General features: G+C 47.7%; 1 protein-coding gene across 1 annotated transcript in view; it reads right to left on the reverse strand.

Annotated features, from left to right (window-relative positions):
- Positions 1-15707, reverse strand: part of STAB1 (stabilin 1) — a 1160316-nt gene that overhangs the window by 837276 nt on the left and 307333 nt on the right. Inside the window, exons 12-13 of the mRNA XM_069643183.1 lie at positions 13644-13766; positions 6875-7009 (exon numbers count right to left, since the gene is read on the reverse strand). Of these exons, the coding sequence (XP_069499284.1) occupies positions 6875-7009; positions 13644-13766 (258 nt within the window). The remainder of the gene's footprint in view (positions 1-6874; positions 7010-13643; positions 13767-15707) is intronic.

The raw sequence follows: 15707 nt of genomic DNA on the forward strand, positions 1-15707 counted from the left end.
CCTATGGAGAGAGAGTGGAAGTGACAGGATGCACATGGTGGGTAGGGACGGGATGTGGCACTAGAGCGCTGAGTGCAGGTGCAGGGGTGACAGGTGATGGAAGACATCAGGGAGGGTGGCCAGTACATGGATAGATGTAACTACCAGTGTGCAGTGGTTATGTACGATGCTTCAGCCAGCGTGAAGACTGTGAGTGGAAGTAGGAGAGGAATGCAGAAGGTTGTCGAGGAGTAACTAGGGAGAACAGCATAGGATATTGTCATGAGGAGACGGAGGGGGCAAGCACGTCATGAGAAAGACCCTAAAAGAGGTTGGAGAAGTATTCAAGAAGACTCGGCACAAGACAGGAGAATGGTAGATGATGAGTGGGCAGATTGCCTCATGTCCAACAGGTTAATGCAAGCAGTAGTGGGAGTCGATGTTATGGAATTGTGGCATTTGATGTCCATGCAGATCAGGACCCCAAGGTTGCAGGCCTTAGGGTGTGCCGCTGTAAGGAAGTCAGGGGAACATGATATTGGGGAGAGGAGAAGAGATTAAGCATTGTGGTTCGGGAGAAAGATTACTTCTGTCTTTGATGAGTTGTGCATCAGACAGCAAAGGGTTACCCAATGATGGATACCTGCGGCCTAAGAAGATATTTCATTGGAGGTTTTTGGGGTGAAGTCAAGGAAGGAAAAAAAGATTGATGTATTGATTTTGTACATTTGTATAGCACACTGATACCCAAGGGTCTCTAGGCACTGGCCTTGTGCTGCTTAATTGCATACATTGGTTTTTAAATGAGACTTGAACAATAACAAGGAATCGATGGAGAATAGTGTAAAAGGGAGAGAGATTCAGATTTTAGACAGCTGGACTGAATACATTCTCCCATCTTTCCAACTATGTTTAAAAGAAGCAATACTGAGAAGCAGGCCCATATGGAATGATTCTCGAGAGCATAGACATGTAAATGTTAGACATGCCACTTAGAAGGTCCCTCTGTTACGAACATCACGCCATTGCTGGGATGGTCTAAAGGCCGAGATATTTGGGACATTTGCCAGGACTGTAGAGAAGACACTGGCAGCATTCTGCACCCTTTGCCAGCATAGACATCATTACACCAGCAAAGCTCAGCATTGATCAAGAACCAGCCACCAATTTATGATGTCATGTGGAAAGCAGAGGCGCCATTTTCCTCAATTTTCGTAGCCGAAAAAGCGTTACTGGTTGCCGCGTAAATTTGAGGAGAAAGCAACATGACCTCATCAAACAAGAGGCCAGTAGGCAGTAGTGAGTCCTACAAAGGGACCAATAATAAAGGAGTGTAAGGATGTTCTGCTCTTTGTGCCAAAGGCGATAGGCTCTGTCTTAGACCTCTTTACTTGTAGATGTTGAGATGTTGTGGGGCCCTCAAACATTCTTGTGGAATGTTAAACTCCCCTTCTCTTCCGGAGTTCTCTGGGTGTCATCGGCATATGATTGCAGTGAGACACCCCAGGATGTAAGAAGATCAAAATGAGGGGCCACATAGATCCTGACGAGGCGATCCTTGCAGCACGCCACAGGAAATCTTTATGGTCTAGATCAATGAGGCGCTAAGAGAGGCCAGAGTTTGCCTAAGGAGGTTGTGTACAGGATGAACATGTTTTGGGGGACGTCTGAGATTGTTGATACTGGCCATGAACACCCTGTACCTGCCTCTTGCATACTGTAGCCTCCCTCCAGATTGACAACATTTAATTATTTCATGTCTCAATTCATCATGTTCGGAAGAATCATGAGGTTTCAAGTTCATAGCCATCTGCAATTCGACTATAATCACTGAGCCACATATCAGGGCATGTCACATCTTGGTCTGCACATCCGTCCTGTGCCACTGGCGCCTTGAGCGGCACTGGCACACTTTGTTCCTCAAGCATCTCCCCGTTCTCCAAGTCTCCACATTCCTGGATCTCTTGGCGTTTGCAGAGACTTACCCCATGATAGGAACGGGAAATTCCCCTCTGCGTTGTTCTTCTGCCATTAGGCTGGTGTATCCACACTACACTTCTGGGCAGTCTGGCTGCCAGCTGCGCATGTGTATCTTCTAACACGAGACCGTGATTGTATTTCAGTCAGGAAAGGGTTACACTTGCTGCGCCCCGTCTGCCTGTAGGCCTGCTTCATGTTCTGCGCCTCAAACGCTTCCTCTTTGCTGCGACCTTTGCTTCTGTACATGGTTGTGAATCAGCATGACCTTTGGGTAATGTTTTTGCCTGTTCCTCTCATGGCCATTTGCCCAAATGCTGGAAGCCGACATTCTTTACTCTATTGTTACTCTGATGCCCGCGTGGTACCTCACCAAGGGCTCCATTATAGGATTGCTTACTAGTTTATCTGTGACACTGTAGCTACCCTGAGAAATTCCTATAAGTGAGACATTGGGCAATGATCAGAGTATCAAACCATTTGTTATTTTGGGGTATATTTGTCATGTGGTCTGGAACTTTGCACTCTGTGTTTTTGTTAGTGAAAGTTGTTCACTTAGAACAATCAGGACATATCGTTCAAGTCACTGGGTGGTATCTCAGTCTCAGGGTGGTATATTGCAGCCTGAGGATGGTATATCGCAAACTCTGGGTGGTATCTCAGTTTCAGGGTGGTATATCTCAGACTCAGGGTGGTATATCTCAGTCTCAGGGTGGTATCTCAGTCTCAGGGTGGTATATCTCAGTCTCAGGATGGTGTCTCAGTCTCAGGGTGCATATCTCAGACTCAGGGTGGTATATCTCAGACTCAGGGTGGTATCTCAGTCTCAGGGTGGTATATCTCAGTCTCAGCGTGGTATCTCAGTCTCATGGTGGTATCTCAGTCTAGGGTGGTATCTCAGTCTCAGAGTGGTATATCTCAGACTCAGGGTGGTATTTCAGTCTCTAGGTGGTATCTCAGTCTCAGGGTGGTATCTATCAGACTCAGGGTGGTATCTCAGTCTCAGGATGGTATATCAGACTCAGGGTGGTATCTCTCCAGTGATATGAGCCACTTGACCTGCATGTCCCAGGATTCAACGGTTCTCATCTCTGCAATTAGGAACCTTCCCTCCAAGTTCTAGAATGCAGCCATTCAGAGTATCACCTCTTTGTCAACAGCCACTACAAACCCTACTCCCAAGGTCCAGGATCCAGCAGTTCTCAGTTCAATGATTGTCTAAATAAATGGTCACTAGGAGCTTTGCCTCCAAGTTCCAGGTTTCAGCGCCTCCCGATCAGCGTTCTTTCTAATGTGTGCTAGGAAATGTGTCTCTGAGTTCCAGAGTACAGTTGTTCACATTCAGGGGTCCTCTCAGTTGGCTCTAGGAAAAGTGCCTCCGAGTTCCTTGTACTGCACTTCTCACATGAATTACTAGGAGCTATTTACTGGACGCCCACCTCTGGAACCCTTATGCCAGTTGCATCCACAACTGGAGTTTGCCTCAGAATTTTCATCAGTTTTACAAATTCTAAATATGTAGGTAAGCCATAACACCAAACCAGCTTAGATCGCAGAACGAACGTACTTACCAAGAGACAATGACAGCTAGTAGTCGCCACACTTGACCCAGTCCTTACTTAACAAACACCCCTTTGAATATTGGGACTTGTAGTTTAATTTGTCTTAAAATAGCTAGGGTGATTACCCTTCCCCTGGGTTTCTCTTCACTCTGGTTTTCAGTCAGGATTATCAGTCTCTTGAGTATTAATACAGCTGGTGTACAAAACAACTTGACCCTTGGACTTTGCCGTGTTAGGATACCTGGTAACTGGTGTACTCTCCTGCCAGGTTTCTTTTCTCCTTTAATATATTTGCTATGCCTTTTCCTAATGTGCTCTGATCAGGATTTCTTGAGTTAATTAAGATGTACACTTTGTTCATCTTAAATACCTGATATACTTTCCTGTCAGGGCTTTCTCATGAAAACACATGTTTGCAATTAGCATCCACCTGGTATATTCTCCTGCCAAGGGCTTTCTTTTATGAACACTCTTGCACCTTCCGTTTGCCTGGTATTCTATCCTGGCAGGGATTTCTCACATAGGGATTTCTTTATACTTTCAAACTGCTTGGTATACTCTCCTGCCAGGACCTCTGTTACATATGCACTTTCTTGCACCTTCAAACACACCTTCAGATTGCCTGGTATACTCTCCTGCCAGGGCTTTATGAAAACACACTTGCAACTGTCTGGTATCCTCTTCTGCCATGGCTTCCTTAAACACATTTATAATTACCTGCTATTTTCTCCTGCCAGGGCTTGCTTAACACATTTGAAACTGCCTGGTATTTTCTTCTGCCAGGAATTCTTTTACTTGTGTATTGCATAAACTTGCATCTTTGTAAGTCTCTTGCTCTGATTACTTTCCTCCTTTTATAATAATGTTGACTTGCAAGTATTTTCTTTCAGGTGCTATTTTGTTCATTAATGGTGTTTGGCATGTATGACAATACATCCCAGTGTCCCCGTTTCCCTTCTGTGGACTCACCGGTTCTTCCTGGCGTATTTCATCTCTCCTGCAATAAGCCGACAGCAAGCCTTCAGCGTTCTGCTCAATGCTTCTGTTTCCCAGCTTCTCTGCTCTTCTCAGCTCCTGCTGGTCTCTCTGGCATCTTCCCAAACTCTGGTAGGGTGGGATCGGCCTCCTAACACATGAACAATTGCCCAGAAGTCTTCTCTCGGCTTCTGCGTCCCTGTAGCGTGTTCTTCCTCACGGTCCGCTTCCCTTCTCCTTCTAGATGAGCCCGTTGGCCTTCTAGTCCCTCTTTCTCAGTCGCTTCCGAGAGATGCTGTCTTCTCCCGCCAGAAGCTCCCTTTGGTCAGCTGCTTCAGCTGTTTACATTTCCCCGCTGTGGGTAAGCATTCAAAATAACCAGAGCGCGGCTGGTGTGTTTCAGCTTGGGTGATCTGTATTACTCAATCTCTCTTCCTCATCCCAGTATGCTCGTGCTTCTGGGAATGTAAGTCCATGCTTGACAACTTGCACATGCGGTTAGGGCAAATGTTCTTGGTGGTTTTCAAAGGCAAGTCGGTTTTTGATAGCTTGTATACAGATTTGGTGAAAGGGTTTTCAACACTCTTCCTAGGTGGATGAGGGGAGGTGTAACAATACGCCATAAAGGCATTCAATATGGGCGAGATATCTGCAGAAGAAAAAGGGGATACCACGTCTCACCTGGCAAGTAATTTTTAACTCCATGAGGTTTGTCTCCCAACTCTGATCCTCCCTCAAATAACCGTCCCCAGGGTTCGGATCAGAGAGCGTCTGTCTCACCCAGGCCACATTAGGGGAGGTTTCCCCCCATGGGAGCAGTGATGACACTGCCAGATTGCTCACAGAAGGGTATAGCCAGCCCCCAGTCCAGAGCCTAGGCCCCCACTGATGAGGCTCAAGGAAGCAGAAACATGTATTGTGTTCTTTGTGGTCTCGTGAGGAAGGGAGGTAACCCACCGGTTTGGGTTGGGCTGCCTTATTTGGGGTAGGACCAAGACTGACTTGCATATTACTTTTTCCCTTGTGTAATGGCGTGGCAGGCTGATAAACGATGGCTTGGAGGGTTGCCCAGAGCAATGTCAGTGGTTATGATTTATTTAGAATGTCCATCAATTATTCTTCATTTTTGCTTAGGTGACACTGAGCACTTGCCTCCTCGTCTAACCACCAGCAAGGGAGACTTATGTGATATGTAAGTCCATTTTTCACCATAAAACAGGCAACCCCACAAAGTATGGGGTAAAACTCTTCACAACAAAAATATCGAAGCCAGGAACACATTGGACAATGACACCTGCTACCACCCACACGGCCTCACGGACGTGTTTCGATCAGTGGTGCCGGCGGAGCAGGTCACATGAAGAAACTATATCCCATTACTGCCCGGTCTGAAGAGTAAATTCAATGTAAAAGCTAATCCTTTAATTCTCAGAATTGACCAGGTGCACAGAAGCATGGATTAGAATATGATTCAAATATTCATTTACTCCTCAAAGCATTGGTCCTTTTAAAAGTGGGAATTACTTCTTTACCCGTGTCCGCGCTTAGAAGCTGGACTCTGGCATGAACCCAATTTATTTATTTTTTTACTCTCTAAAAAATCATTTTACGCCAGACTTAAAAAAATATGCAGTAAAAAACCCTCTTCAAAATGTTATCTGGAGGCCTGCACCCTGGTCATTGACTTGAATGATGAGCCCCCCCGGGGAGTCTGCAGGCTGTGGCTCCCTGGTTGATATGGACTATACCTCCCATCAGCCTTCCCCAGCATAAACAATGGTGAGGGATCATGGAAGCTGTAGTCCAAAACATCCCTACTGTACCCTTTACTTCCTTCCCTCTCATTGCCCCCCACCACCCATCCTGTTGCCCCCATGTACCCTTTCTGTAGGGTGCTCTCATGCCTCTAGGGTAGGTACGCAATATTTAAACCCCCCCGCCCACATTACACAACCGCAAAAGTATTCCAGTCATTTAGTGTGCATTATCATAGTACCATAGTACTGCACATGAAGAACATTGCACACGGGCCATAAACTGCCCATATCTTCACTAAATTCGCCCTCCTCTGTACAGGCCGGTACATGCTTGCTGCTTGCATAACCTGCCAGGCACAAGTCCAAATGCCCAATGTTGACACTTTGAGTACCTATAGGGTTGGTAACAGCCACAACTGTTTATTCAGTGATACAAATATCACTCAGAAATATGATGGCAAGAATGGCTTAAAAACCGTTATCAGTATGGTAAATACATGAGCGCGCGCGCACACACACGCGCGCGCAAACAACCACCCACACGGCATGTGTCACCAAATTGCACAATCGTGATTCAATGGCATGTTGGGCTTGAAGTGCTGTAACATTAAGTGTATACAGTACCTGGCCATTGCTGTCAGCCCCAGGGCTGAAGTCTGTCCTGGCGGGACTTATGACGTGGATGACACCGTTGGCTGCTGGCAAGTTGGACTGTACGATTCTGTAGGAATCTTGGGGCGAAGATGAGTACGTGAAGACCTGAGGAGGAAAGCAGAGCTGTCATTGCATTTTTTTTTACAAGCAGTTGGAATTTGGCAGGATTGGCCCAGGGATGATGGGCGCTTGAGCCTGGCGCCAGCGCTTTAGGTGAACAAGGACCCAAAAGCATTTTAGCCCCGACTGTTAAATTGGATTTATTGAGGTGTGCCCCTCTGAACACTTCAGCCTTATGGGATGGGTCTTGGAGCGTGATAAGAAAAACCCAGCTATAAAATGTTTGCAAAATGTTATGCAGCTCCCCTCGTTCTCATTCAGACGACCTCACAGAGTAGGCCTGGCCTGGCTATGCATTAGTAGTGTGCATTACAGCAAGAACCCATAGCACCCCTTCTGGCCTTGCCTATCTACACGTATCCCCGGCATGCAGTACCTTGACCATTTCATGGGAACTTTGTGATGCTGCCCTTTCCACTCTTTCTAAATAAATGTTGATAAAGTTGATTGCGTTGCACTGTAACCACTAGAGTGGCCTCCTAGGTCCTAACGCCCGCTGATCTGGGGCAACATAACACGGGTTGGACATAAGCCATTGGTCTTCAGAGCTTTTCTAAACTGCATGGTCCTCGAGGCGACGCAGTGCCACAGGGAGAGATGACCAAAGAGCAGCGGTCCACACGGAAAAACTGCACCACCGATACGTTAGCGTCCAGGTTGTGTAACAATGGAGAGTAGCGTATTAGCATAATTGTTCGTATTTTTATCGAATGATACATTTGACCGAATTTGGTCAGTACCATTCCATCGAAAAAAGCAGAACAATTAGGCTAATACATACTGTACAGGTGGAGCGGGGGTTGAGGGGATGTCCCCCGTACCCCATGTTCGGTATTTATTAGCCTTGGGGAGTTGCGAGGGTATCCCCTGCTTCTGCAATATTGGAGGCAGGGGACCAAAAAAAAAAAAATGAAGAAAAAGGGACCCTGCGGTGTCGGATACGACCCGCGTTAGAGGGACAGATCTGACGCTGCAGGGCTGAAGTGGACCAGGCGACGGGAATCAGGGAAGTGGGGAAGAGAGATAGGGGGGGTGGGGGATTGGTGTGAGTGCGCTTCATCCTCTGAGAACTGATCGCATGCGGGCTGTTTTTCGTCTAACAGTCTGTCGCGCGGGCTGATTTTCGTCTAACAGTCTGTCGCGCGGGCTGATTTTCGTCTAACAGTCTGTCACAGTGAGTTCTCAGCCGGTCAAACACACCTAAAGCGTGAGTAGGGCCGCTTCCTATCTCAAGGGTCGTGTAGGGAGATATTTTTCTAATTGCTCTTTTGTAAACTTCAGTCCTGGGCCGCACCTACGTTCTCTGAGCCACACAAAGAGATTTAAATTGAAGTCTGTATTTTAGGAGTAGCCAGTGAACGGTAAAACAGCCCTTCTTTCATGTTGCCAGGTTGCATAATTAGTAGTAGTCAAGCTGCCCCATTTTGTAATCCCAAAAATCGATTTATGAAAAATTTGGGTAAGATTAGAATAGCCCAATATGGTTGGAGCAAAGCTATAACAACCTGGATTCAACTCAATCTGGTGAGCCGCGCTAGGGGAAACATCATCTGAAAAAGTGGGGTTTATAGAAGCCTGTCTTCACAACCGCTGAATTCTTGAAGTTCCACGATTAATGCCACATCCAGAAGTACCCCGGGACCTTTGACTAAATGAGTGAGTTGGGGTCAGCTACCCAGCTGAGAAGACCAATGGTTAAAGGCCCATGAATCCAGCTGCTTTCCAACAACAGTGATTTCCTTTTTTGGACACATGTTTAAGCTGTTCGGCTGCACTCACCCATGGATTGCCAGGAAAGAAAGACCTAAAATGATATCTGCCCTGATCTGAAAGACCAACTGAGTGTCATTGGCACAGGTAAAAGTGAACCCCCAAGGGTTTTATTTAGCCTAATTAAGGGACTGATATACATATTAAAATGGAGTGGGAAAGAGTGGTGCCCTGTCATACCCCGTACACCAATGGCCAGGATCTCAAGCTTTAAAGGGGCAGTCAAACCTTCTGCTGATATCCCTTAACGTATCTGTCAGTGGCGCATGTAAGGCCGTGTTGAAGGCCGCAGACAGATCTAAAAGCACTAGTGCTGTGGTGCCTCCCCGATCTGCCCATAGCCGTAGTCATGACAGGTGACCATGATGACTGACTCAGCTCCGTACTGGTGTCTGAACCCTGTCTGTGAACGATCGCCAAGATGGTTGGTCTCAACAAAGGCCTGAAGTTGGTTGACCACAGACTTTTGGCTCAATTTATCCACATAAAGCCGATTACAAATCGGATTGCAGTTCGATAGATCAATGGGATTGGACAAAGGTCTCTCAGGCAGGGAGATTACCACTGCATATTTCAAGACCTACAGGAGGGCGAGGATCTGTTGGACACCCTCATTCTTTACTTGCTTCCAATTGGAATTCTGTGAGTCTTGGATTTGGTTCCACTGGACCTGGGTCCCGTACATGGCTCATGTCGCTATCATTGTATTAAATATGAGAAGACAATATTTTTCACTTTAGCGTGTGATATTGTTTCGAGTAATCGTATTTTGCATAGTTTTCAGGGTAAAATTAAAACAGTAATGAGGCAATCGGGGTGATATGGTTTCTCAGCTTTAGAGATCACTGTTAAGTTGCCTGTAGCGCATGAGGAATTTGCCCTAGATAGCAGCGATATAGTTCGTACTCCAGCTTCGCTCCAGTTATGTATGCATGGTTCTTAATAGATTGCGTGTGAATCAATCGTTTGTCTTTTCTGTTTTTGGAGGGGCGAAGGATTTTGTTCTGGAATTGGCCATGCCTTGACTGTGCTCGTTGAGCTCATCGTCAAGGTGAGGGTACTCACAGTCAATGTACTCAGTTTGTCTATTATATGATCCCAACTTTTGCTAAAAGAGGCGAGTACCTGAAGCGCTACATTCCTCCATAGGTGGTAATACCGTTCAGTATTATGTGGGAAATGAAAACGAGACAAACCGACTCATCCATAATAAAATAAAATCTGATAGCGATGTGTGATATGACCGTAACAATGGGGCGGATGGAAGCATTATCAGGCCAAGAATCCAAGCCCACTCGGAGACCTGCCTCATGGGTTTGTGTCATGATATAATGGCAAAGTGAAAGGTCATACTTCCCTCTGACAATAGATGCTCTCCCAGGAAAACCTCTTAGATCCATGTACAAATGTAGATCACCTGACACATCCAGATTATTCACTTTCTTTAGGATATTCCTGTAGTGCACACCATTATTCCCAAGCATTCGAAAGTATTGCTGCCATCCATGCTGTAAATGTTGAGGTCCACATAGTCAGTTGCCCATTTTTAAAAAGCCCCAGCCCCTAAAGGTTCATTCACTTTGCTATCAATGATTGTATACTGTTGAAATAGTTGTACCTCATAATAAAAGACACTGAACCCTAGTCTGTACAGGGCATCCACAACCAACCTTAAGCCGATGTCCAGCTGTAAAATGCTATTGCCGTTGGGTCTCTTCCAGGTAACGGAGGTTGACTTGAACATGATGTGTGCTTGAAGAAGTGGCCAGTGCAGCTCCTTGAGGATCTGGTTAATACGGTCTAATTTTCTATGACGAGGCATCCTGTGGCACGCTGAATGGGTTACAGTGGGGCTGCTGTGGCACGCTGAATGGGTTACAGTGGGGCTGCTGTGGCACGCTGAATGGGTTACAGTGGGGCTGCTGTGGTACGCTGAGCGGGTTACAATGGGGGTGCTGTGGCACGCTGAGCGGGTTACAGTGGGGCTGCTGTGGCACGCTGAACGGGTTACAGTGGGGCTGCTGTGGCATACGGAGCAGATTGCAGTGGGGCTGCTGTGGCATGCTGAACGGGTTACAGTGGGGCTGCTGTAGCATTCTGAATGGGTTACAGTGGGGCTTCTGTGGCATGCTGAGTGGGTTACAGTGGGGCTACTGGGGCACGGTGAATGGGTTACAGTGGGGCTGCTGTGGCACACGGAGCAGATTGCAGTGGGGCTGCTGTAGCATTCTGAATGGGTTACAGTGGGGCTTCTGTGGCATGCTGAGCGGGTTACAGTGGGGCTACTGGGGCACGGTAAATGGGTTACAGTGGGGGTGCTGTGGCATGCTGAGCGGGTTACAATAGGGCTGCTGTGGCACGCTGAATGGGTTACAGTGAGGCTGCTGTAGCACGCTAAACGGGTTACAGTGTGGCTGTTGTGGCACGCTGAATGGGTTAAAGTGAGGCTGCTGTGGTACGCTGAATGGGTTACAGTGGGGCTGCTGTGGTACGCTGAATGGGTTACAGTGGGGCCGCTGTGGCACGCAGAGCGGGTTACAGTGGGGCTGCTGTGGCACATTGAACGGTTTGCAGTGGGGCTGCTGTAGCATTCTGAACGGGTTACAGTGGGGCAGCTGTGGCATGCTGAAGGGGTTACAGTGGGGCTGCTGTGGCACGCTGAGCGGATTACAGTGGGGCTGCTGTGGCACATTGAACGGTTTGCAATGGGGCTGCTGTAGCATTCTGAACGGGTTACAGTGGGGCTGCTGTGGCATGCTGAAGGGGTTACAGTGGGGCTGCTGTGGCACGCTGAGTTGGTTACAGTGGGGCTGCTGTAGCATTCTGAATGGGTTACAGTGGGGCTTCTGTGGCATGCTGAGCGGGTTACAGTGGGGCTACTGGGGCACGGTGAATGGGTTACAGTGGGGGTGCTGTGGCATGCTGAGCGGGTTACAATAGGGCTGCTGTGGCACGCTGAATGGGTTACAGTGAGGCTGCTGTAGCACGCTAAACGGGTTACAGTGTGGCTGTTGTGGCACGCTGAATGGGTTAAAGTGAGGCTGCTGTGGTACGCTGAATGGGTTACAGTGGGGCTGCTGTGGTACGCTGAATGGGTTACAGTGGGGCCGCTGTGGCACGCAGAGCGGGTTACAGTGGGGCTGCTGTGGCACATTGAACGGTTTGCAGTGGGGCTGCTGTAGCATTCTGAACGGGTTACAGTGGGGCAGCTGTGGCATGCTGAAGGGGTTACAGTGGGGCTGCTGTGGCACGCTGAGCGGATTACAGTGGGGCTGCTGTGGCACATTGAACGGTTTGCAATGGGGCTGCTGTAGCATTCTGAACGGGTTACAGTGGGGCTGCTGTGGCATGCTGAAGGGGTTACAGTGGGGCTGCTGTGGCACGCTGAGCGGGTTACAGTGAGGCTGCTGTGGCACGCTGAAACGGGTTACAGTGGGGCTGCTGTGGCATACTGAACGGGTTACAGTGGGGCTTCTGTGGCACGCTGAATGGGTTACAGTGGGGTTGATGTGGCACGCTGAACGGGTTACAGTGGAGCTGCTGTGGCATGCTGAATGGGTTACAGTGGGGCTGCTGTGGCATCAGCGACTCTTTCCAGATGGGAGATCGGCCGGGCTTGGACAATAGTGCTAGGGATGTAAGGCTTGACTTTTTCGGAGGAGTGTGAGCTGATACCATGCTGTTTGAGTCTTCTTGGTATGGTGTGTTTTGAGGTCACAGTTCACAGTAAAGCCTAGAGATTTTCCACTGGAGGAAAGATGAGGCGTAAATCTGTTGAGCTTTTGTCAGTCATCCAATTGTGAACTTGGGCAGGATTGGTGAGGTTTCTGAGGAGAATAATGTTGGTCTTTTAAGAGTAGAGCTTCTGGTAGGTGGTTGAGTTCCATACTTAGGTGAGGGGCAAGACTTTCTTGTGTGTCGATGGATGCCATTGATGCAGTTGGTCTTTAGGTAACGTGGTGCATCGTCTGCGTATTGGTGTATCTTGGCATCAGTGCTGGTGAGGAAGTCCCTAAGGGGCTCCATGTGGTGGTTAAAGATAACAAAGAGCACGACGGAGCCTTGTGGAACCCTGCAGGCTACTGGGTAGCACTGAGATCTATTGGGTTCCATCTGAGTTGGATGGTCGCCGTTGGAGAGGTAGAAGGAAATCTACTTTAGGAGTGGTCTGCCGGAACCCAAGTGCGCAGAAAATGTGTTGGAGCTTTTGTTTGATGGTCCTTACTTTTACTGTAAACTACAGAACCCTGCAGGCTTCCAGGCCACCGGTTTAACAGGTTACTGTTTAATGGTGCAGGGGTGTTTCCTTACCTGTCATCCCTGAATCCACCAATCCCCATCACTCTCCACCAGGGCATTGTTTGATGGTACTGAGTCCTCATCTTACTTGTCAGGTGTGAGTCCATCAACCTCCAGCCCACTGCAGCTGTGCACCCACACATGGGTCCTTACCTTTTCTGTACTCTTCAGAGTCTTGCCACTTTTGAGTCAACCAACCTCCCACCCACCCACTTAGTTATCTTGTGTCAGGCGTTTGACTCTTCTATTAACACCACAAGTCGCCACATTTATCACTCACCACAGCACTTGCTTATCTGATAGTGCACAAGTGCACAGACCTCCCTCCTCTGCAGACACCCACCAATTCCCCTCTCCCGTCACCAATATGCCTGGTTTGGACAGGAACCTAATGCTTGTTGGAACTATAGGCTGCAGTTTAGAATCCCTCCGGCAGGCCCACCTGTGGTTGGCCAGGACCTTGCCTAACCTGTGACCTCCCAGAGCACCACAGCTGTAAGTCCATGAGTCGCAGGCCCACCATGGAACAGGCTTGGTGCACAGGCCTTACCTTGTCCTTGAACTCCATTGCCTCGCCGGCTAGGGACCACAGGGTTTTCACTTGGGCCAGATCTGCTGCCATGTGGACGCCGGGGATTATGTGCAGTTTGCACAAGGATGGAGCCAGGTCTTTCTGTGGGCAGATAAGAAGAATGGGCTTCAGCCACCAGAGATCTCTCAGAGGAGGACTACAGTACAGAGGTCCAGGTGGCATGCTGGAACATTGCTAGCGCATGGGTGTACAACTGGGAGCAGATCACACACACACCGAGGGGTGGAATACTCTCCATTTCTCTTCCTTGGGGATACCTGTGAAGAAAGGTCCTGGGGAAAATCTCACCAAACTGGGCAGAATGTTCACATGTTGCTGATATCTCTGCCTTATTATTATTTGGCAGTGTAAAATAAATGTTCACTCTTTGTCAAAAGCATACGTTTCTCTTGATGAAAATAACTTTTCAAACACCCATAAAGCTTTTCTACTTGTTCTAATGAACACAGCTAACATGTTTTTATTTTGAAGAAATTGGACAAAGAATCTACAGCAAAACTATAGAACATTTTCAATAACTTTTAAACAATCCAATGTTCTAAAATGTATGAACATAATTTTAACCTTTTCAAAACATGGCTATTTTTTTTTTAAAGTGTGTTTGCAATTTTACAGAAGTTAAAATCATTAACTGAACGTAGCCAAAGTGATTTAGGAATTCAGGGAAGATAGAAATGCTGTTTGAAAAGTTTTCAAGGTTATTTAGGATTCAATGGTAGTTGCTGTTAGCAAAGATCAGAATGTTCGCCAAGACAAGTCTAGCATGCAAGATCCGAATCTTCCATCGTTACTTTGGACACTCTGCTGGTCTCAGTCATACAAGAGAGCCTGTGGATTTAAAGCATGGGGAAGGTTTCGTCATACAGTGGCAGATCATACAATGGCTGGGAGCTATCTAGCTCCTGTACAGCGCCTAGAGGACCCTGGTTAGCTTGTCCCCAGCATCTACCAGGAGCTTCTTTCGGCTACCAACTGGTGCCATACAAATATATCTATCTGACATTAAGAGTATGTCTAGAAATGTGCATCAAAGATGAAATGGCAAACCTCTAGAAGACATGTCAAGCATGAACTGCCCTACGCCCCGACACAAAGCTATAGTAGCATCTGATTTGGAAGATAGATCTGATGCATACTAAGCATAAGCACCTGATTTCACAGGAGCAGCAGAGGCAGAGTGAACAAGGTCGCATCATAGAAAGAGATGGTATCATAAATACAAATGCTGTGATGGATTAGCAGGTGTAGTGGCAGTGCTTTGCAGCAGCAGCAAGCATACGTAAAGCCTACATGAGATGTGCTATGCAGCAGCAGCAAACATGCGTAAAGCCCACATGAGATGTGCTTTGCAGCAGCAGCAAGCACACGTAAAGCCTACATGAGATGTGCTATGCAGCAGCAGCAAACATGCGTAAAGCCCACATGAGATGTGCTTTGCAGCAGCAGCAAGCACACGTAAAGCCTACATGAGATGTGCTATGCAGCAGCAGCAAACATGCGTAAAGCCCACATGAGATGTGCTATGCAGCAGCAGCAAGTACACGTAAAGCCTACATGAGATGTGCTATGCAGCAGCAGCAGCAGCAGCAAGTACACGTAAAGCCTACATGAGATGTGCTATGCAGCAGCAGCCAGCATATGTAAAGCCCAAATGAGATGTGCTATGCAGCGGCAGCAAACATGCGTAAAGCCCACATGAGATGTGCTATGCAGCAGCAGCAAACATGCGTAAAGCCTACATGAGATGTGCTATGCAGCAGCAGCAGCAAGTACACGTAAAGCCTACATGAGATGTGCTATGCAGCAGCAGCAGCAAGTACACGTAAAGCCTACATGAGATGTGCTATGCAGCAGCAGCCAGCATATGTAAAGCCTACATGAGATGTGCTATGCAGCAGCAGCAAACATGCGTAAAGCCCACATGAGATGTGCTATGCAGCAGCAGCAGCAAGTACACGTAAAGCCTACATGAGATGTGCTATGCAGCAGCAGCCAGCATATGTAAAGCCTACATGAGATGTG

The sequence above is a fragment of the Ambystoma mexicanum genome, chromosome 2p (genome assembly GCF_040938575.1).
Source record: "Ambystoma mexicanum isolate Mex_15411 chromosome 2p, UKY_AmexF1_1, whole genome shotgun sequence".
Taxonomy (NCBI): domain Eukaryota; kingdom Metazoa; phylum Chordata; class Amphibia; order Caudata; family Ambystomatidae; genus Ambystoma; species Ambystoma mexicanum.